Below are 25,033 nucleotides of genomic sequence, written 5' to 3'. Positions count from 1 at the left end.
ATTAGCAGTTGAAGCCTTAAGCAATAAAGAAGCTAATATTCTCACAAGTGAAGGAACTTTTAAGTTCCTGTTCAGTAATTTAGAAAAACAGAATTCTTCAATGAGCCAAATGCTTTTAAAGGAAATAAAATTTGAGTTGGTTAAACGTAGAAATAGAGATCTTGTGTCTCTCACAAGGTACTTGAGCAAAGTTAGTTGTTTATGTGAGATGCAAGTTGATGAATTTTTTGCCTTGTCAAGTAAGAATAAAATTGCACATTGGCAAAGTCATTAATGGAAAGACTTTTTAAAGGAACGTTTAAAGCAGAAGAAGTTCCAATAAAAGAAATAAAGGATGTCCTTACAGAGAGTTCTGACATTAAATCAGAATCTGATCTGAAGAGTGAAGTGATTAAAGCAATATCAATTTCGACATCAAAGTCTAGCCCTATGCATGCAGACAAAATATTTGCTTCTCTAAGGAAGGAAATGAGCTTATATGAAGCAACGCATTCTCTCACTCCCAACTTGTAGATGCTTTTAGATGCACTCTTAACAATTTGACCAACGTCTACAGAAAATGAAAGAAATTTTTCACATCAAGTATATTTGTTACAGAGCGAAGATCACGATTGTCTGATCGGGCAATTAATGCTCTATGTTTCTTAAAGTTTCATTTTAAAAATGACAAATAAAAACTATTTGAAGTATTTTTTAATTTTCAAACGAATAATATTTGCATTTGATTTCTATTAATGTTTAATTTAATAAATAAAATTTTTAAATGAGATTGGGAATATTAATACATTGTGTGATATATGTAAAAACTCACTGTATACTATAAGGTTTGGTTAAATAAAGTTTGCATTAATTACATTGTTTATATTTTTGAGAAAACCTGAAATATAACAGAAGCCTAGCCAAAATGATACTGTAGTGACCCCTGTTTAGCGCTCAGGGCAAGAGATGCACTAGTCATTTGCATAAGGGTGGCTCTAAAACTGCGGTATTGAATTACAGACCAATCACCATCTCAGGAGTAGTGGTAAAAGTATTGGAAAAGTTGGTTAAAGACAAAATTCAAGAATGGGTGGATCAGGATATGATACTCTATAGAGGCCAACATGGTTTTGTTAAAGGTAGATCCTGCCTTAGCAATCTATTAACTATTCATAATAGAATAACATCTGAGTTGGACAAAGGAACTGGCTACACAGTGGTACTTCTGGATTTTGCTAAGGCTTTTGACAGGATACCCCATAGAACACTGTTACGCAAATTGGAGCAGATGGAAATGGATATTAAATTGGTGATATGGATAGGAGAATGGCTCAGGGAGAGATACCATAAGGTGGTGTATGGAGGAGCCGAGTCTAGAATGAGGCAGGTGACCAGTGGTGTGCCTCAGGGCTCTGTGCTTGGGCCAATGTTGTTTAATTTGTATATAAATGATATAGGAAACGGCTTAAAGGGAGATATTCAGTTGTTTGCTGATGATGCAAAGTTGTGTAGTGCAATAAAAAATCAAGCTGATGTTGAAAGTTTGCAGGAGGATTTAAATAAGCTGGTAAAATGGGCAAAAGAAAATGGATGTCAGTTCAATGTGGAAAAGTGTAAAGTCATGCATTTTGGGATTAAAAGATTACCAGCTGTGTACTACATCGATGGAAAGGTACTCCAAGAGATTGATGAGGCTAGGGACTTAGGGGTATTGGTAGATAGGGAGATGAAGTTCAGAGGACACATTGCTAAGGTGTCCAAGATTGCACATAGGATTACTTGGTTGTTGAGGAACACACTGACATCCAGAGATAAAGAGGTTATTATTCCCCTTTATAAAGCATTGATACTTCCACATTTGGATTACTGTGCTCAGGTCTGGTCACCTGGATTCCTTGGAGATGAGGAGGCTGTGGAGAGGGTTCAGAGAAGAGTGACCAAGTTGGTGAGTGATATAAAAAATGCTCCCTACATTGATAGATTGAGAGCTTGTGGATTGCAGAGATTGGTTGATAGGCAAAGAAGAGGGGATATGATAGAAACATTCAAATTACTAAAAGGTTTTTATAGGATTGATGCAGGGGAAATGTTTCAGCTGTGTGATAGTGATGGAAGAACAAGAGGTCATCTCTGGAAATTAAAGAAGAGTGTGGTTAACAAAGGTGTCAGAACAAGGTTTTTTGCCTGGAGGGTGGTGAATGAGTGGAATTCATTGCCTGACTTAGTTGTGAGCTCTTCGTCTGTAAATGAATTCAAGAAGAGATATGACAGATATTGTTTTGCTAGTTTGGGTCTCCCGTGATGAGTCTACTGGATCTATGGAGATACCCGTAATAATAATAGTCATCAAATTCCGGTCGACCTCCATTTAGGAAATTTTATTTACTCATTTTTTGCTTCGACCTTTTACATATAGGAGTGTCTTGAAACCTCTGAAAGACTGCACAGAGGCCAAGAACCCCAGTTGCCCCACCTTCTCTATGGCTTTTCTGTTTATTAACATTTACTGTTATAGCCATTATTACAGATGATCAATGAAAATTAAATAAAAAAGATTATTTTGGGCATTCTCGGGAAATATGATTTCCCGTTCTCGATTCTCAAAGTTTCCAAAATGTCGGGAAGTTGGAAATACTAGTACAGAGCATCAAGTGTAATATGCATTAATTGTAAATATGTAAATACTCTGTACAATGAAAATAGAAAAATTGTTATTTTATACATAACGTGTAAACATGCAAAAAAATGTCTGTAATAATCATATGTATGTAATTTATCTGAGACGTTATCATATTATTATTATTATTATCCATTATTCAAAAATTCTGTGTAATCTTCATTGTTAATATTAGAAGAACACGTGTTGTAAATATAGATGCAAAAAAGTATTATTATCAACATTTTAATTGAAATACAATGTAGAAAACGAATCATATATGCAGCACTTAGTGCTGAATTTTGTAAAAATTACAAGTTGGAATGTCACTAAAGATGATTATTGTAATTGTGTAAATATTTCAGAAAAAAAAAAAAAAATATTATACAGTATCTCTATGGAATCTGGAGACTCGTTGTGGGACACCCAACGATATTTTACACATAAAGCCTATCATATCTCTACTTACACTCATTCACTGAACTAATTCTTGCAATCCACTCATTCCATTCCACTCCATTCATTCACCACTCTCCATGCAAAAAATACACACACCCTTACACAACTTCCAGTGACACCTAGTTCTCTGACTATTTGTTATACAAATATTTTCCTCCTATAAATTAACAAATATTTGTCAACATTTGTATATTGAAAAATTTCCTTTGCATCCATTTTATAAAATCCCTTTAATATCTTATAAGTTCCTATTATGTCCCCCCCCCCTCTTTTCTGCCTATCAGCCAAACTTTGTAACCCACACACATTCAACCTATCCTCATAGGGAACATTCCACAGATCTGTCATCAGCTTAGTAACTTGTCTATGCATCTTCTCTACCTGATATGAATCTCCTGATCCCTCAATTTCACACCAGACAGCCTGAAATGAACCATCTCCTCCAGACCTAAAATACTCTAACTTCTAATTTTGTTGAGTGAAGTTTTTCAGCTATCATCAGCAAACCCCACCTCCTGCCCTATTCCTCTATCCTCCCTGAAGATATAATATCCTTTCCATTATATCCCTGTAACTATATTACTTTCTGTCAATGAGGTCTCACACTGATGCCTATAATTTTTGGCCAAGGAGAGCTAGCTGATTCTTCTGGGATTAGTGTACATGCATTTCAACATCCTCTTGGACCCACAGTTACCCTTGTGAAATGTTATTATTATTGCCTGACATCTCCAGGGAGTCCAAAGACTCATCGAGGGAGGGCATCTACTCTACAACTCTCTGTCTCCACTACTCATTCCACCAATTACAATGAACCACATCATCTAGACCAATGCCATCTACTGCCCACCATCACCACTAGCTTTTTTACAGACAATCCACAAATATCCATGCCTATGGCAGGATTCAAACCCACAGCCTTTTGGCTGGAGAGTGGATATGGTAACCACTCGTCCAACCAGGCCAGCAAATCCCCAACCCATTCGAATTGGAAACCTGTAGAATAGAATTGCATTTAGCATTGCATCAGGGTTAGACACTCTCTCTCTCTTCATGTAGCTTCCTCAGTGAGAGGGTGCAGCACCATGTCCTTCCAGTTCTCTCTGTTGGTGGCTTTCCTTTTTGTTTCTGCATAGATCTTTTTGTTTTGTGAAGGGTGGGTCATGCCTCAGTGGCTTGCTCACGTATTATAACACAGTGACGGCTGAACTGGATAAGGGTAATGGGTTTACGGTGATTCTGCTGGACCTTGCTAAGGCCTTTGACAGGATACCACATGGAATTCTGGTCGGTGGATTGCGGCATGTGGGGGTGGACGTGGGGTTGGTGAGATGGATGGGAGGGTGGTTGACGGAGAGATATCGGAGAGTGGTTTACTCAGGAGTAGAGTCCACTAGACGGCCTGTGACTGGTGGTGTGCCGCGGGGATCTGTTCTTGGACCACTGCTGTTTGATTTGTTCACAGATGATATGGGAAAGGATCTGGGAGGAACAGTTCATTTGTTTGCGGATGATGCGGGGTTGGGTGGGGCAGTGGTGAATGCAGATGACGTCAAAATTTTGCGGGATGATTTGGATAGATTGGAGGTCTGGGCTGGGGAGAATGGATGTCAATTTGGTGTGGCGAAATGTGGGGTTGTGCATTTTGGGGTGAAAAGATGGGAGGCAGTTTACTGCATTGGTGGAGCCGTGCTCCAGGAGATTGATGAGGCACGAGATTTGGGAGTGTTGGTGGATGGGGAGTTGAAATTTGGGGGACACATTGCAAAGGTGGCCGGGTCAGCTCATCGGGTCACTTGGTTGCTGGGGAATGCGTTGACAAGCGGAGACAGGCGGGTTGTTGTTCCTCTGTGTCGAGCCTTGATGGGACCTCATCTCGACTACTGTGCTCAGATTTGGTCGCCTGGGTTTCTTCTTGATGGGGAGGGGGTGGAGGGGATCCGGAGGCGGGTGACCGGGATGGTGGCGGGTCTGTGGAATGGGCCGTGTGGGAACAGGTTGGGGATTTGTGGGTTGCAAAAATTGGTTGATAGGCGGAGGAGGGGAGATATGGTTGAGACATTCGGGTTGCTGAAGGGTTTCTATGGGATTGGTTCGGAGGATATTTTTGAGAGCAGGGCTGGTTGTGGGAGGACTAGGGGACATCCATGGAGGCTGGGCAAGGGTGTGGTTGGTAAAGGTGTTAGAGCTGGGTTCTTTACTTTTAGAGTAGTGAATGAGTGGAATGCGCTCCCTGAGTCTGTGGTGGATGCTGTGACAGTGAATGAGTTTAAGGCGAGGTATGATAGATACTGTATGAATGTCGAATAGTTGTGATGAAAATGATTTGGGGCCTCCCTCGATGAGTCTAATGACTCCCTGGAGTTGCCCGTAATAATAATAATAATAATAATAATAATAGCCATATGATCCTGTCTATGATCTTATATCTTCAAGCCATGTCCTTCGTTTTTTGCCTCTTGATCCTTTTCCCATAATTTTTCCTTCTCAAACTGTTAGTATCCTCTGTCCTGCTGAACCTCTCAGCACATGTCCTGCCGATCTCATCTTTCTCTGGATCATTTCCTGTAATAAAGATCTCCGTGTTCTCATTCTCTGTAGGACATCTGTATTTGTCACATGTTCTGTCCATGAGATTTTCAGAGCTTTTCTATAGCACCACATTTCAAAGACCATTATCTGTTGCCTTACTCTCCTCTTGAATATCCAGGTCTCACTTCCATATGTGAAAATTGGCCACACTATTGTTCTTATCATTCTTTTCTTTGTCTCGATACTCACAGAACTTCTGAACAGATCTTTATTTTTCCAGAATGCATCTTTAGCTATGGCTGTTCTTATTTTTATTTCTTTATCCTGCTTTCCATCTGCAGTAAAGTAGGTGCCTAAATATTTGTATTCTGTTATATGTTCAATTTTCATATTGTTTATGAATATTTCTGGCTCAGATCTGCTTTCTTTTGAGATTTTCATAAATTTGGTCTTTTTTGCATTTATATCTAATCCAAATTCTTTACGTTCTTCAATTAGTAGCTACAGTAATTTGATTAATTTATTTCTGTTTTCTGCTATTAGAATGATATCATCAGCATATCTAAGATTGTTGTATTTTATACCACTGATACTAATTTCTATTTTTTTTGTTTAGACACATCAAAACAATTATAAATGTCTATTTATAGTTGTTTTGATGTGTCGAACCCTGAAGAAGCCACCAGTTCTATTTTAGGTGGTGAAACTAGTCAATGTAATTTATTTAATAATGACTAATAAATTCCTCTGTTTTATGAATCATTTTAGTCCAGTGTTTTATCAATTTAATTATAAAATTTTCTCTATTTGAAAACCTAAAATGTAACCACTGCTTATAAATCTTGGTTATCTCTCAATGAAATTCATTTTAAATCCATGATATCTCCACAAAATAAGAGTATGATCGTGAGTGTAAACAAAATGAAAGAGTGAGTGTTGCATGGAGATTCTTTAGTAAGAGGTGTGATAAATGAGAGCTTGACAAAATCGTATCAACCTAGTGCGAATGTTAAGGATGTAAGCGAGTCAATTAGAATGCAAAAGCAGAGGGTGAAAGAATTGATAGTAGTAGCAGGAATGAATGATTTGAAAGGAGACAAAATGGCTATGAGAGAGGATTTGAAGGAATTACTTGAGGTAGCAAAAGAGAAGAGTGAGAGAGTTAGGATGGTGAGTCTGTTGCCATGGTATGACAGTGAAGAGTATAGAAGGAGGGCTAAAATTGCTATTAACTTTATGAGCGGATTATGCAGGAGGAGTGGTGTGGAGTTTGTGGATGTGTGGAGTGAGTTCGATGGGTGAAAGAAATTATATAAGATGGATGGTTTGCATTTGAATGGATTTGGTGTACAGAGACTTGAAAAGGTGTTGTTGAATGAAGTGGAAGTGGATGTGCAGAATAAGGGAAACTAGAGTTATTAAGGGGGGGGGGGGTGGAGTGATATGCAGACTTCAGGGAGAGACAGTTGAGTGTATGAATGTGTGTAATATGCCCAAGCGAGCACGAAGGACAACAAATCAGAATGGGATAGTTAGTATAAGGCATCAAATTATAGATGGGACATATGGGCTTCTGCAATGCATGTATACTAATGCCAGAAGTATTAGGAACAAGAAGAAAGAATTTTTGGCCTTCGTTGGCACTTCCAGGCCACAGGTTATTGGCATTAGTGAAACATGGCTGACAGAAGATAATATAGCTAGTGGGATTGAATATGAGGGGGTATGGGGTGTTCAGGAGTGACAGGGAGAATAAAATGGGGGAGGGGAGTGTTATTGATGATAGCTGATAAGCTGCAGCCAAGGAGAATAGAAGTGGAATGCAGGCTAGAGAAAAGAGCACATTTGAGGCTATTTGGTGTGAGATTGAGACTAGAAGAACAAAATATATAGTTGGGTGCTACTATAGACCAGGTGATGCATAAGCAAATAGAAGAAATGAGTGGAAGGAGGGTAATTATTATGGGAGATTTCAACTATGGTAACATTGATTGGAAGGAGGAGGAGAGGGACACGTGGGAGGAAGGAATTGGATTTTATGCGGTTATTAAGGGATAACTATCTGCAACAGCATGTAATGGAAAATACCAGGGGTCAGAGAGTGCTTGACCTAGTAATTGCATCTGAGAATTTGGCTTTAACGAATATGACCACATTGCCACCAATTGGTGAAAGGGATCATAGGGTCTTGACTTGGGAGATGGCTAAAGGTGTGGAATTTACAATTAAGACAGGGTACATGTGGAATTATCGGGCAGGTAAGTATGACAAGCTTAGGAGTTTGATTGGTTCAGTGCCACGGCATGTAAAACTGCAAGGGCTGGATGTTGATAGTGCATGGGAGGTGGTTAAGAAGTGTTTGCAGGAGGCAATGGCTGACTGTATACCTAGAGTCCGAATAATAAATCAAGTAGGGGTTAAATGGATGAATAACACCATTAAGCTTGAGCTGCAAAAAAAGAAAAAACTGTGGAGGGAATTTAAGGAGAAAGGTGACCAGCAGGCACATGAACGGTATAAAGCGCAGGCCAGAAGGGTAACAAGTGTGGTAAGAAAAGCTAAAGCGGATTATGAAAGAACATTAGCCATGCAAGCTAAAGAGAATCCCAAACAGTTTTTTCGATATGTTGCAAGTAAAAGAAAAAATATATATGGCAGAATGATTTTAAAAAATGCTGATGGTAGGGAGGTAACCGAATGAGTTGATATAGTGGAATTACTGAGCGAGCACTTTGCAAGAGTATATCATCCAGGTGGTGACATTGCAGGAATGAATGAACCAATAGCTTATACGGGAATTTTGGTGAATCAAGTGGAGGTGAATGATCTATTACAAAACCTCAATGTCAATACATCTGTGGGATCGGATGGTATACAGCTCGTGTCGTACATGAAGCGGCTAAAGAATTGTCAGTGCCCTTGACCATTTTGTTTAATTTGAGTCTCAGGTCTGGGTTAGTCCCAAGGGGGTGGAAAGAGGGAAAAATAGTTCCACTGCATAAAGGAGGTTCCAAGACTGCTCTTGTAAATTACCGACCGATCGGCATATCAGGAATCGTTGCCAAGGTCTTGGAGAAAATAGTCAAGAGGAAAATACAGGATTGGATAGATGAAAATGGGATACTGTATGGGGGACAGCATGGTTTTGTGAAGTGTAGATCATGCCTCAGTAACTTGCTCATGTTTTATAACACAGTGACGGCTGAACTAGATAAGGGTAATGGGTTTACAGTGATTCTACTGGACCTTGCTAAGGCCTTTGACAGGATACCACATAGAATTCTAATCAGTAAACTGCAGCATATGGGGGATGGATAGGAGGGTGGTTGATGGAGAGATATCAGTGAGTGGTTTATTCAGGAGCAGAGTCCAAAAGACAGCCTGTGACTAGCAGTGTGCTGCAGGGTTCTGTTCTTGGACCGTTACTGTTTAACTTGTTCATTAATGATATAGGAAAGGATCTGAGAGGAACTGTGCATGTTTGCGGATGATGCAAAGTTAGGTAGAGCAATAGTGAATGCTCAGGATGTCAAAATTTTGCAGGATGCTTTGGATAGTTTGGAGGACTGGACTAAGGAGAATAGATGTCAATTTAATGTGGCAAAATGTAAGGTTATGCATTTTGGGGTGAAAAGATTAGCAGCAGTATATCACATTGGTGGAACCGTACTCCAGGAGATTGATAAGGCCAGGGATTTGGGAGTGTTGGTGGATAGGGAGTTGAAGTTTAGGGGGCACATTGCAAAAGTCGCTAAATCAGCTTCAAATCACTTTGTTGCTGAAAAATATTTTAACAAGCAGAGACAAACAGGTTATTGCTCCTCAGTATCGAGCCTTGATAAAACCCCATCTAGACTACTGTGCCCAGATATGGGCACCAGAGTTTCTTCTTGATGGGGAGGAGGTGGAGAGGATCCAGAGACGAGTGACCAAGATGATAGCATGTCTATGGAATGAATCTTATGAGAACAGGTTGAAGATTTGTGGGTTGCAGAAATTGGTTGATAGGTGGAAAAGGGGTGATATGATTGAGACATTCAAATTACTGAAGGGTTTCTATAAGATTAATTCAGAAGATATTTTCTGAGTGCAACAAATGTCAAGAACAACTATTTGACATTTGTCAAGAACAAATGTCGAATACTTGTTCTTGACATGATGTTAGGGCCTCCCTCGATGAGTCTATAGACTCCATGGAGTTGCCCATAATAATAATAATAATAATAATAATAATAATAATAATAAAAAAAAAATTAAACTTATTTATATTATATTTGGAAATTAGTTAAATACAAAGAATAAGTTAGCTAAGAATTGTAAATTCGGAAAGTGTGAATAAGTTTAAGTATAAAAAAATTGATATATTTGTGACTGAGTGGAACTCCTGCTAGCTCCGTGGATGGCTGTTCAAAATAATTGTGACTGCACATGTGCCTGTTAAGATTGATTTTTTATAGGATTGCCCTTTGAATAAAAGTAACAAATGAGTTAATAGTTTGACCACTAGAGTGGGTTGTAACTGAAGGTGCAACTTGCAATTTGAGTGACACAGCAGTTTTCATGCAGCAATCATTGAAGTAAGAGTGTGTGAGTGGAGCATGTCAGAAGTTGCCTCATGGAGCAAAGAGCTGTAATAAAATTTTACTGTAAATTAGGAAAAACTGCTACAGAAGTGTATGAAGAGCAAAAAAAAGTTTACTGTGACAACTGTCTGAGCTATGCACAGGTGTTCTGCTGGTGTTCACCATTTAAGAAGAAGAGAGAGTTTCTGGAGGATGAACCATGCCGTGGATGGCCAGTTTCTGCATAGACAAATGAAAATGTTATGAATTTGTTCCTGAGGGCACCACAGTGAATGGTCAGTATTATTTAGGAGTAATGCAATGTCTGTCAACCTGTATGCAATGTGTCAGGAAAGAATTGTTCCACAACAACAATTGGTTTCTGTTGCATGATAACGTGCCTGCACACTGTGCATTGCCTGTTAAGCAGTTTCTGGCTTTGAAGTTGATCTATGTGATTGAAAATTCCCCCACCCCCAATTTGCCAGATTTGGATTCTGAAGACTTTTTCCTCTTCCCAAAGATGAGGTATGCCTTTAAAGGGGGGGGGGGCACTTCGACACTGAAGATACCCAATGCTATGTGATCCAGTGACGAAGGAGGTTCCCATTCAGGATTTTCACTGTGCCTTCGAATACCTGTACAACAGGTGTAAACATTGTGTGGAGAAAAGAAAAAATTTGACTTGAGGTTGCTAGCATTGAAGATTACAAAATCAGATCCCATCAAGGAATGATGTATTGGAGATCAGTAAGATTTTAGAGACAGATATTCCAGATTTTTATTTTCACTATTTGTGCTGTGGAGGCTGTGTAAAATATCAGCAAAACTGGGATGAATTTGCTCTCAGTAGGAAAACATGACTATAGAGTATATCTTTGTCATCTTTTTTAATTTCTTTCATGCCATTACCCAAATTTATGGAATGAAAAATAACTTTCCAGTCAGCACTATTACCTGTGTGTATATGTCTGTAATTATCGCTCGCTAATCTTGATTGATTACAGTGAAGAAACTTAATATAAACTTTATGTTTATTCTTTCTTATGTCACATGAATGACCCATTTTACACTCTGCATGTGTAGATAATTTTGTACATAACAGGATCCTGAGTTCTGTATGTTCTTAAGCATTGTACATTCTCAACAAATCATGCAAAACTATCAACACTGAGAGCAAGCAGAAACTACTCACCAGAAGATAATGCAGAAGTTTCCTCACATAATGACATGTCCATATCAGGTATATAGCTAAAACTAACACTACTATCATCAGAATCACGGTTACCATATATCATGGTTGCCTGGAAGTCAAAAAGATCTTCACCTGTGAAATAACATATAATATATTATAGACATAATATGCACTATATTCTCTCATTTATTTAAAACAGTAGCCTAATTTACTTTCATGTATTTCTTATTTTAAACTTAAGTTTAAAATTGCAAATGAGGAAAAAAACTTCATCTGAAATTCTAAAATGAAAACTTCATCCAAAATTTTATAATTATAAATTACTTCAATTTTTCCAGTACTCTCACCATAACAAACTATCAAAATGTACAGGACAAAGGTCCAAAATAGAAATTATATTTTAAGAATATTCATTTTAGCAAACTTTCCACTACAACAAACTACTGCTTTGGTGACTAAGAGTTTGCAACAGTGAAAGTTGACTTATAATAAAAACGAAATAATGAGCTCAGTGTTTAGATGCAAACTTCATATTTCATACAAAGTATATCTTAAACTTTAGATGATGTTTCCATTATATAAAAAGATTTTTATTTATTTATTTATTATTCATGAGTCTGAAGGCTCATTGGGGGGAGGACACCTACTGTACAACTCTCCATCTCCACTGCTACACAGAACCTCTACTACCAATCACCTACATCAACACCCACAACCACCACCACAGCTAGGATTTTTGTCTGTAAATTGCGTGTGTTCTGAAGGGCTGATTTGTCTGTATGTGGGATGAAAAACCCGAGTTTCCAGGAGAAAAAAACCCTGCTACCTCCGTATGAGATCGGCTAACTCACCTTCAATTGAAAAAGCCATATAAAGATTCCCGTCATGACAAGAATCAAACTTAGGGCTTTTCTTATCGAAGGGCGCAACGTACCGTCATTCTTTGGTGCTATGGAAGATAGGATAATAAATATCCTTCACTGTTTCAGAGTCAAGTAACTAACACTGTTTGCCTCTGAAACTTGAAAAGTTTTGAAAAGGACCATGAGCGTATGAGAAAAGAACCTTCTGTGTAAGCAATGCCTTTGCACTGCGGTACATAAAAGATGAACAACTCTGTCAAAAATGCATAAACCTGCCTTTTACTATAAGGCTTATAAATTGATAAATTATTCAATTACTAGTTCTGCTGGGAGATTATGCAGAAATGCTATGAGAAAACTTTGAAAAATACCACTTTCAAAATGAGATTCCATGCACAGGTGTCCACATTGGACCTCAATAGCTTCAAAAAACACTAAATAATCGAAATATGGAAATATGTAAGGTTTGGGTTGTTTAAACATTTCAAAGATTCTACAAGTTTCATCCAGACTTTTTTTACAAAAACTTGGTGATTTCAACACCATGGTCGATACACTTTAGTAGTAGTAGCACGTTGAAACTAGGGAGGTCCAATGTGGACATCATGTATTCAGATGAGGTTTATTCATTTGATGGTTATTATTTTTGTCTTTCTTTAATAGTATTTCTCTGTTAGGACCAATAGTATGAAATGGCTGTCAGGTCAGTGAAGCTTTAATTAATTAGCACTAACAAAAGGGAAATTTATGAGGGCAGAATTCATCATCTTATTTGTAGTATGATTGTCAAAGCAATTTTTATGTCAAAGGTTGAATGTGAAAATGCTCTTAGCCTTCAAAGGCAAATGCTGTTTGTCCTTAAAAGTGAAAAAGTCATGAGTATGTGTTATCTTTTCTTTTAATAGCTTTTAATGATGAATAAAAATATTTTTAGATATTTTTCATTTTATCCTTGTTATATATCCTAACTGACAGTTAATTTTTTTCTTTGTATTAAGGACATCCCTTTAAACATGTGCATTTGCACATTAAAGATGTGTGCTTTGCACTTGTATATAGCTTCTATATATATGAGTTGCCCAGTCCTGAAATTACTTCAGCCACAAACTTTGTTTGCTTACACTTGGATAAAGGATTAAACCAAGAATATAATTTCTTGGCATCTTTGATAGTATAACCACATGGAAAAACTTCCAACTACAGTTATAGACCAATCAGTATCTCAGGAGTGGTGGTAAAAGTACTAGAAAAATTGGTAAAAAGAAATTCAAGAATGGGTAGATAAAAATATGATACTGTATGAGGGTCGACATGGCTTTGTGAAGGGTCGGTCATGCCTTAGTAATTTACTAACTTTTTATAATAGAGTAACAACTGAGTTGGATAAAGGAAATGGCTATACGATGATTTTGCTGGATTTTGCAAAGCCATTTGACAGAATTCCAATGGAACGTTGTTACACAAATTAGAAGAAATGGGGATGGATATGACACCGGTTAGTGGATAAGAGGGGTGGCTGCTGGAGAGATATCAAAAAAGTGGTATATGGAGGGAAAAAATCGAGGCGAAAACAGCCGACTAGTGGTGTGCCACAAGGTTCAGCTCTGGGACCATTGCATTTAATTTGTACATAAATGATATAGGAAATAACCTAAAAGGAAATATTTAGTTGTTTGCTGATGTGAAATTAGAGTAATAGTAATCAAGGTGATGTTGAGAGCTTGTAGGATGATTTAAATAAACTCAGTATGGGAAAAAGTTAATGAGTATCAGTTTAATGTCAAGAATTGTCAAGTTATGCATATTGGGATGAATACATTACAAGCTATGTATCACAGTGTTTGCAGGAAATAGATGAAGCTAGAGATTTAGGGATGGTGGTAGACAAGAGAGTTAAAGTTTAGAGGACATATTGCTAAGGTTGCAAGTAGTCCATAAGATTACTTGGTTATTGAAGAACACATTAACAAGTATGATAAGTAAGTTGTCATTCCTCTTTATAAGGCCTTGACATACTTACATCTGGATTACTGTGCTCAAGTCTAGTTCCCTGGGGTTTCTTGGGGATGAAGAAGGGGTGGAGAGGATTCAGAGGCAAGTGACCAATATAATGAGTGACCTGTGGAATGTTCTCTATGAGGTCAGACTGAGCGTGTGTTATTAGAAGATTATGAGATTATTAAAAACACCTGCTTTATAATTCCAAATAAATTCCTTTCTTCTCAACATTTCTACATGTCTCCTCACTCTCCAAGTCAAGACCACATGGTCACTTTCTCCAACTAGAGACATGAATGATATTTCAGTTACAATTGGGTTCTCTGATGCCAGGATCATAACCAAAACTCTTGACCCTCTTGTTTCTTCCACTACATGTTGGCAGAGGCACTTGTCCCTCAAAAATAACCAACATTCCAGAATACTGATATTACTTTGGTCATTCATATATGGACTCTCTCTAATGTTTCCACATCACAATGACCAATTTTGAGCACAACAGTCCATGAGTGGTCTAATGCCTTATAAAGAGGCACCAACATATCGTTATACTACATATCAAAGTACTTTTTATCATAGCACCAATATGATGCATAGTCTTTCCAAAACTTGCAATGTGCACTTGGTACTTTATGTCAAGTATTACTCCAAGGTCTCAAAACTCATCCACTTAATAAAGTACAAGCTTCATAATACACCCCAAAATGTAGTACTTGCATTTATTGATATTAAAACTATGGACCCATTCATTTGGTCAAGCTAAAAGTCTATTCAAATCATCCTCCAGAGCAGTGGTTCGCAACCTTTTATGCTTCAAGTACCCCCTGGAAATGTGTATGTAACTGGCATACCCCTTGTATAGATAGATAAAACTATAGTTATAGTATAACAATGGAATAAAATAAAATGTGTGTGTGTGTGTGTGTGTGTACTAGGGAGCTCTGCCCCCCCCCCCCCCCCGAGTTCTGGGCTGGTAAGCCAGTAAGACAAAAAAACGTGACATAAATACGTTTCAAATTTCGGTTTATCTTTTTATATATAGAGAGTATATATATATATATATATATATATATATATATATATATATATATATATATATATATATATATATATATATAGGGTGTTCGGGATAAATTTGACATATTTATAATTAATTATATTTTTCCGTAAGTTACATGTATTAACACACACTTCTCTTCATTTAAAAGTTTGGACCCTTCTTCATTCATATACAAGATGTCAGAAAGGATGGATAGCTGGAACCCACCTGAATCATGGAAGAGAATAACTTGTATCATGATGATTCGTGCCCGCCATCAAAATAAGGATATTACGACTGCTGCCCAATGCTCCCTGAATACAGTAAAAACAATCAGGCATGAACTAGAGACTTGCAATGGTGACTACGAGGATGTAGCAAGAAGAAAGATCCCTAGCAGACGATCTGATTGCGTTCGTACAGCAGAATTCCTCGCAAATCTGCAGGAACAGGTGTTGAAGAACCCTGGCATTGGAATTCGGGCTTTGTTCGTGGAGTTGCTAACTGTAGTCAAGCCCTGGATAACAAGGGTAGCCAATGGTAGGCCGTATGTATGGCAGCAGGATTCGGCCCCTTGCCACACCTCTGGGAAAAGTCAAAAATGGTTGTCTGAAAATTTCTACGACTTCACCAGTCCAAATGTTTGGCCTCCAAACTCCCCAGACCTTAACCCCATGGATTATTTTGTATGGGGCGCAGTTGAAAAAGACACCAATTGCACTTCCAGTAATACAAAAGCCCAGTTAATGGATAAAATTAAAACAGTTTTTGCGGCCCTTCCCAGGGAGACTGTAGCATCAGCTTGTTCGAGGTTCCGAAGCAGAATTGAAGCTGTGATCGATGCTAATGGTGGTTATTTTGAGTAAATCTTGTTGATAGTATTGTAATTAACTCTGCCTGTAATGTTTTTTTGTCAATTCATTAAATTTAATAGATACAAAGAAGATTTTCTTTTTCCTTACGAAACTGTCAAATTTATCCCGAACACCCTGTATATATATATATATATACACACACACACACACATTACTATACATACACACATTAAATTTTGTATTCATAAATCACATATATAGATAAACACAAAGAGTAACATAAACAATTTAACAATTTAATGCTTGCACAGTTCATCAATGATGATATAGTCATAGATGTAGAAGCAATCAGCTCCATGTTACTTTTCTTCTTAATTATCCTTTTATCCATGTTTCAAGGCACTTTAAAAAATGTTCATTTAACTTCACAGTAAACTGTAGAATGAAATAATCTTTAAGCACAGCAAGTGAAATAAATCACAACAAATACATAGAGCAGTAAGAAGGCACATTCACCCACTTAGCTGATCGCCCAGTCAAAACTGGGCAATCAACTGCTTGGGTAGGTTCAGCTCTCAGGTTGGGAAGAGGAAAGAGGATTGACATAAAGGTATATAGAAATGAACTATAGTCCTGTGCTTCATCACTCAGTTCTCTGAAATAAATCAGTATCAGTGTCGCCAGCTTAGCAACTTTGTTACTAGATCTAGCGACTTTTGAGCTCTCGGGTGTACCTCCAAAAATTTTGCTACGTACCCCCAAGGGGTAAGCGTGCCACACATTGAAAACCTCCACTCTAGAGAATTAATTAAAATCAGTAATATCCCTGATAATTCTACCTAACATTTCATTGTCAGTAAACATTTGTCACTACACATGAAGTATCATTAACAGATATTTAAACAGCAGGGGCATAAGAACAAAACCCTGAGTCATGCCACAGGTCACCTTTCTTTTCTGAGGCACTGCTACATCACACTCAAAATACTGTTATTGCTCAGAACACTAATCTACTATACGAGGGGGTAACCAAAAATAACTGGAATCTAGAAAATGTGCATGCTCCAAGATGAACTTGGAGCATGCACATTCTCTAGTTATGGATGATATCACTAGGCATCATGAGTGTACAGTTTTCTGCACCACTCTGGCAAGTGGCGTCATCCCGTTTACACTGGTTTGTTGTTCTGGCTTCTTTTTTGTTAGTGTTTACAAGCAAGTTTGTTGATTTTGTGATAGCTGACCACAAGGAACAGAGTGTGCGTGGAATTTTGTTTTCTTTTGGGTAAAACTGCAGCTGAAACTATTGTTATGCTTCGGCAAGCCTTTTAGAATGATGCTTTAGGTAAAACACAGGTCTTCAAGTGGTTTATCCATTTCAAAGGGGGAGGCATGTCAGCTGAAGACTAACCATGATCTGGCTGACCTTCAACAAGCAGAAATGATGAAAACATTTAAAAGGTTTGCCAGGCAAATCAATGAAGATCATCAAAAGACCATTGAGCAAGATTCTGAAGACACGAATTTGTCATGGAGTACTTGCCAGTGAAATTTAACAGAAGATTTGCAAAGGAAACGTGTGTCTGCTAAATTTGTGTCACATTTGCTCACAGAATAAAAAAATTTTTTTTAAATTAAAAAAAAACCATGTTTATTTTTTCCACGATTTGAGAGAGCAAGTTCTTAATGACTAGAACTTTATTTGAAAAGTTGTGACCAGGGATGAGTTCTGGTGCTATGGCTATGACTCAGAAACAAAATAAGCATCAAGCCTTCACTGAGACTCAAGAAGGCACATCAAGTTTGATGAAATATTAAGACAATGTTTTTTTGTTTTTTTTATGTGAATGGAACAATACACAAAGAATTTATTCCACCTGGACAGACAGTGAACCAACATTTTTATCTCAATGGTTTGAGAAGAATGCGTGATAGCATGTGACAAAAACAGCTAGAAATGTGGAGTAGTGGAGATTGTTTGCTGCACCGTGATAATGCCCCAGTCCACATGGCCATATCAGTTGTTCCCTACCCTCCCTACTTGCCCAATCGCTCTCTCTCTCTCTCTCTCTCTCTCCGTGTGACTATTTTTTATTCCCATGGATAAAGAAAACGATGAAAAGGCAATGATTTGCTGATGTGGAAGAAGTGAAAGAGAAGTCACTGAAGGCCATAATCCAGTTGAACTGTTTCCAGCAGTGGAAAAAACATTGAGACAAGTGCATTAACTCACATGGAGAGTACTTTGAAGAAGACTAGAATATGGTATTACAAACTTTAATAAATTAAAAAAAAATAATTCCAGTTAGTTTGGGGTTTTGCATACAACCCATCATTAAGGGATTGTATTCCCATCTGCAACTTATTCATCAGCTTATTGTGTCTTTGCAAAATCCAAAAATATCACTATATATTAATCTACCTTATCAAACCCATTCATCATCTTATCATAAAATATATGCAGATTGCTAAAGCAAGACCTTCCCTTCAAAAACCCATGCTGCCAATCATAGAGAACTCAATGCTCATCAACTTAATTCTGTATGCTATTCCTAATCAGTTTTTCTAACACCTCGACTGCAACAGCAAATATACAGACTAGTCTATAATTGGAAATTCTGTCTTAGAACTGTGCTCATGGAATAATAAGATTTTCTTCTTTCCAATTCTTAGGCACCTTTCCCATTGCAAGACTTTTGTTATATAATTATTATTAATATGTGACACTTCCAAGAATTCACTGCAGGAGGGCATTTAAGGAATGCACCAATGACAGTATCTTTTATGTGTTTGATGGCCAATTTGCCTGTACGGGATGAAACACTGAAGTTTCTGGGATGAAAAAATCCTGCTACCTCTATATGAGATCAACTAATTTGCCTTCAATAGAAAAAGCCCACATAAAGATTCCTCTCGTCACAATGAGCATTGGACTCAGGCCCAACTGAAGGACATAATGTACCATCATTCTTCCAATTGCACTATAAAGGTGTGTTTAACCAGGTGAAAGATACAGCTAATTCTTTGGTGCATTCCTTAAAAATATGTGGTGATACATCAAAATGTTTTTTTTTTCCACCTTATATTGCAGAATATTGAACTCTTTGCCCTCTAAGCACACAATTTTCTGTTAAATAAGTTTTAACGCATGTTCATATTATTATTACCTCATCTAAAATTATGAATTCAATATACCTCAGTAAAAAAAAATCCAAACGTATGATATATATATATATATATATATATATATATATATATATATATATATATATATATATATATATATATATATATATATATATCAGGGGCAAATATTCCAAGTGTGCTAGGTGTGCAATGCTCATCCATGAAATATCAGTATCAGTATTATATTCAAATTGAACACAACATAATATTATTATTATTATTATTCAGGCCTCCATGGAGTCAAAAGACTCATTGCAGGAGGTCCTTCCTAGGAAACACAAAGTCTATCATACCACTCCTTAAACTCAATGACCGTTCTCACTCTCACCACTCTATCAGGCAATGCATTCCATTGTTCAACCACCCTCCATGCAAAGAAACCATTCCTCACCCTCTTGCTCACAGTTTCCTTCCATAACTTCCAGGGATGGCCCTTGTCATCACTCCTTACTGCTGTTCAACCAAGAGAAAGAACTCCCCAGTGTCAACCCTGTAACCACCTCTCAACAGTTTAAAAGTCTCAATCATATCACCTCTCCTTCTTCTTTCCACCAAACTCTGCAGCAGTGGCTGCCCATACATAAGCACTGCAACACTGCAGAACTCCCAAGGAAAAAATGAAAAATTTTAATTTTGTTTGTGTAATAATAACAATGCTTATAACATTATATAAATGCAATACAACATGTTAAAGGTTACAGCTGATGTTCTGATATTGATTGAATAGTTAATAATAGTAATTGTTTGATTAACACTTAGATTAAGAAACAGATGCACTGCGATCTAACGCCGATATTCGTTTGCGCTTGTCATTGCATGTTATGTCATTTCGGCACTGCCCAAACAGCAGTGTATTTTTAGTATCCATATGCACGTTATTTCTGTGAGATATGAAACGTTTATTATTGGTGCGTGTGCGTGGTGAACTATTTTTTGTCAATCTCATTTTATTTTGTTAAAATAACATAATTATTTATTATAGATACAAAGCTGAATTATGATGAGTGTCACTGTTGAAAATATGACAAGAATTATATTTTTTCAATTATCATTACACGAAACAAATGCACTGCGATTTAACACTGATATTTGTTGGCACTTGTCATTGCACGTTACGTCATTCCGACACTGCCCAAACAGCAGTGTACTTTTAGTATACATATGCACGTTATTTCTGTGAGATATGAAACGTTTATTATTGGTGCGTGTGCGTGGTGAACTATTTTTTGTCAATCTTATTTTATTTTGTTAAAATAACATATAATCATTTATTTATTATAGATATAAGGCTGAATTATGATGAGTGTCACTGTTGAAAATATGAAAAGAACTATATTGTTTCAATTATTGTAACATGAAACAAATACACTGCAATCTAACACTGATATTCGTTTGTGCTTGTCATTGCTATTAATACGAAATTTTTATTATTGGTGTTTGTTCACAGATGATTTGTGAGGATGATATAGTTTTAACAAAGAAATTTTTAATATGTTAATTTATTTATTAAAAAATTCGTTACTGATTAAAAAAAAGAAGGTTTTTTTTTTTTTTTGTATATGCAGCACCCCCACTTAAAATTTTCGCTGTCCGCCGCTGCTCTGCAGTCCACATTCCTCTGCCGATCAGCACAGTCCTCATACAATCTTTGTTATCTGCCTTTGTACCCTTTACACAGTTAATTTATCCCCTTCATATCCTGGGGACCAAATCTGAGAACAATAGTCTAAGTGTGGTCTGATCAGAGTCTTATACAACGGAATGATAACTCTTTTATCTCTGCAGGTCAGTGTCCTTCTCGTTATTGCAGCAATCCAATGTGTTACCTTTACAATGTGTGCCCCAAACCTCAAGACCTTACATTTTGCTGCATTAAACCGAAACCCCCAGTCACTTGCCCATCTGTCTAGCTTATTCAAATTCTCTTGCATGACTACCACAGCTGCACTCATACTAATAACCCTTCCCAGCTTCACATCATCTGCAAACAACTGAACATCATCCTGCAATCCACTGGCAATGTCATTGATATAAAGGTTAAACAATATAGGTTCAGTACTGAGCCCTGTGTGACCCCACTTGTAACCATCTGCCTTCTTGAAACTGTCCCACCATACACAACTCTCTGATACCTATCGGATAGCCAATCGTGAATCCAGTTGGCAAACCTGACATCCAAACGCATGTACTGCAACTTAAATATCAGCTAATTATGTGGCACCCTATCAAATGCCTTCGCAATATCCAAGAAAATGGCAGTATATGCCTTTCCCTCATCTAATGCTCTTGTAACTTTATCATAAAAGACTCTGGATTTAGAGAAAGATGTTGAAAGTTTATTTTTCACTTGGTTAGAGTATAATAAATTTAGTTTAATCCTTTATCCAAGCGTGGGCAAACAACGTTTGTGCCTGAAAGTATCTTCAGGACTGGGGTAAGGTGGTACAACAATGTTTGCTCACACTTGGATAAAGGATTAAACTAATTTTATTATACTCTAACCAAGTGAAAAATAAACTTTCAACATCTTTCTCTAAATCCAGAGTAATTTATTAAAAAAGAGTGGCACACCATTTGGCAACTCCTACAGGTAGAGATGACCTGCTAATGCTTCTGCTGGTATCTCCGCTTGGGCCTGGCTCCCACTGAAGAGACCTCAATAAAGGTCAAAACTAGTCTGGGTTGTGGCCCTTCCCTTAATGCATAACATTAGACATATCCGCAAGGAGATGTGTTTTGCATTATGGGAGATACTGAGATAGGAGTGTTGGTAGCTTGCTCCACCTTTGCAAGGAGTGCCTTGGTGTTGTACCACCTTACCCCACTCCTGAAGATACTTTCAGGTGCAAACTTTGTTTGCCCACACTTGGATAAAGATTAAACTAAATTTATTATTATTTATCATAAAAGGCTAGCATATTACTAAAACAAGAACTCCCCTTAACAAATCCATGTTGACTCTCACATTACTCTATTCTGCCCAATGCTGTATACTGTCTCTCACTAATTTCCCGAAGATCTTAACAACTACTGTGAAACACACAAACTGGCGTATAATTAGACACTTCCAGTCTGCTACTGTCCTTATGCAATGACACTATCTTACCTTCTTCCATTCCTTGGATACCTTTCCCGTAGCCAGAATTTCATTGAAAAGCCAGATGAAAGGAGCTGTCATTTCTTTTGCACATTTTCTCAAAACGTGTGGTGAAATACCATCCTGTCCCACGGCTTTACTGACATCCAGAGTACTCAGTATTTGGAACACACTCTCCTCCCACACCTCTAAACTGCAAACCTACCCTATCCGTCTAGTATTAAAATTTACTCCTCCAGGATGAAATACTCCAATAAAGTGTTCATTGAACAATTTCACTATGTCCTCTGGATCAGTCACTCTATTCCCATTTTATCCAACAGTGTCATTCTTCCACAATCATTTCTCCTCCTACTGGCCACATAGCTAAAAAATTCCCAAGGATTTTCTTTGGATCTTAGGGCCAATCTCTTCTCAAATTCCAGTTTTGCCTTCCTAACGATACTAGTCACTCTCCTGGCCTGTGTCTTATATTCTTCATGCATCTGGTCTTTACCAGTATCCTTATATCTCTTCCATAGCTTATTCTTCACATGCAGTTCCTGCTTAATATTGTTTGTCATCTACTTTACTCCGAATTGTGTCCTCTTCTTCACTTGTGGAATACAGTTTACTTTTGCTGCTAACAAATATTCCCTTCACAATTTCCCAAGCGCTAATGATATCCTGGCGTCCCAATTCCTCCCTCCATGAAACTTACCCAAGTTGATGTCTAAGACTATCATAATCATTTTTTATTACATATAATTCCACATACGTTCCAGTCTCTTTGATACTCCTGTGTGTCTATTAATCTTCCAAGTCAAAACAACATGGTCACTCTCTCTAACTGGTGGCAGAGATGTCATCTCAGTTATTATCAACTCTTCTGATGCTTGACCTAGAAAATTCCCTAGGATTTTCTTTGGATCTTAGTGACAATCTCTTCTCATATTCCAGCTTTGCCTTCTTCACCATACTAGTCACTCTCCTGGCCTGAGTCTTATATTCTTTATGCATCTGCTTTCCACCCCTCTCCTTATATCTCTTCCATAATCTCTTTTTCACCTGCAGTTCCTGTTTGGTATCGTTTGTCATCCACTTTAGACCAAATTGTGTCCTTTTTTCACTCGTATTATACATATTACTAGTGCTTCTAATAAATATGCCTTCACAATTTCCCAAGCACTAATGATATCTCACCCTTCCAATTCCTCCTTCCATGGAACTACCCCAAGTTGATATATAAGACTATTATAATCACCTGCCTTATAATTCCACATATGTTCCATTTTCTTTGATTCTCCTGCATATCTATTCATCGTCCATGTCAAAACCACATTGTCACTCTCTCCAACTGGGGGGAGAGATTTCATCTCAGTTATTATCAGTTCTTCTGATGCTATGACCAAATCCAAAACTCTTGAACCTCTTGTTCCCTCTATTACAAGTTGCCTAAGACATTTGTCCCTCAAGAATTCTAGAAATTCCATTTCCTTATTGCTGCCCTAGCAGAAAACAAGTCATATATTCAGGAAATATACTGTACTAATGTTCGTTGTCCTCTTCAGAAGGGTAATAAAGCATTAGTGGTTCATGAAGAAGGCACTTTTCACCGCATAAACAATGCATCATATTCACGTTAATAACCTGGTGTGCTTTCAAAATGCATACTTTTTTGAGCCATTCGAAAAGATGTAAAGAGGGTGCAGCGGGTCAAATTCTTAGCTTTCTAATATTTTTTAACTGCTGAGAAGGCAGGGTCAGGTGAGCTAAAATTTTGAGCTCACTCGGCAGCTAGTGTCTGTGATTGGTTATTGTGTCAACCAATTCAATTGAATGTTGTCACTTGTCATGAGTTGAGTGCTTTTCGTATCCAATGTATATTACAAACAGTTGTTATTCATGTTTTCTGGAGCTGAAAATTTGAAAGTGGATGTTAGGAGAAAAATGCTAATTGTTTTTTATTTTGCTTGTGCAGTATAGCATCTGTTGAGGTTGCAAAGTTTTTTTACCAGTATATAGAAACATTTTTATTCTAGTCTTCGGAAACAACAGACAGCAAAAATATCTATTCCTGAATAAAAATGAATATTCTGTGTATTATTATTATTATTATTAAGATGTTGTTGATCTACAACAAAATACCAGCATATATGAGATTGATGAGACAGAAGAACCGCTGATACTAAAAAAAAAAACTAATGAATTTAAGGAAGAGATCGGGGCCTCACCACGTTAGTATCCTATAGTCGACCATGGGGAAATGGAAATATTTTACAAGCAATGCTTTGGAAGTTGGAACCTCTGAAACATCCCAAGCTGTAAATAGTTACAGGGAAGAAGACACTGAAACTGTGAGTAAAACGAGCACTGTAAGTGCACTCCATGATGATGTCAACTTAAATCCGAAAGGAAGGTTGGCATCTGATATTACTCATTTGAAAACAAGAAAGAGAGTCTTGAAAATTGAAACTTGGAATGTGAGAACATTATATAAACTAGGGAATTTTGACAACCTTATACAGGAAATAAAAAGACTTACAGTTGATGTGATGGGAATTAGTGAAACAAGATGGCCTAACACAGGAAAACTAGAAAAAGATGGCTTTACATTTGTATATTCTGGTGGAGAGAAGCATGAACATGGAGTGCGTTTCATGATTAAGAAAG

General features: G+C 37.4%; 1 protein-coding gene across 1 annotated transcript in view; it reads right to left on the bottom strand.

Moving 5' to 3' along the window:
* The window catches only part of LOC150104484 (RIMS-binding protein 2-like), a 635,427-nt gene that overhangs the window by 428,653 nt on the left and 181,741 nt on the right, over window positions 1-25,033 (bottom strand). The window contains exon 5 of the mRNA XM_090395563.1: window positions 11,384-11,515. Coding sequence (XP_090251689.1) covers window positions 11,384-11,515 — 132 coding nt within the window. The remainder of the gene's footprint in view (window positions 1-11,383; window positions 11,516-25,033) is intronic.

Source organism: Typopeltis vanoorti, chromosome 7, assembly GCF_054136105.1.
Source record: "Typopeltis vanoorti isolate ZY-2024b chromosome 7, IOZ_Tvanoo_1.0, whole genome shotgun sequence".
In the NCBI taxonomy this organism is placed as follows: Eukaryota; Metazoa; Arthropoda; class Arachnida; order Uropygi; family Thelyphonidae; genus Typopeltis; species Typopeltis vanoorti.
This window is presented reverse-complemented; position numbering and strand designations above follow the sequence as displayed.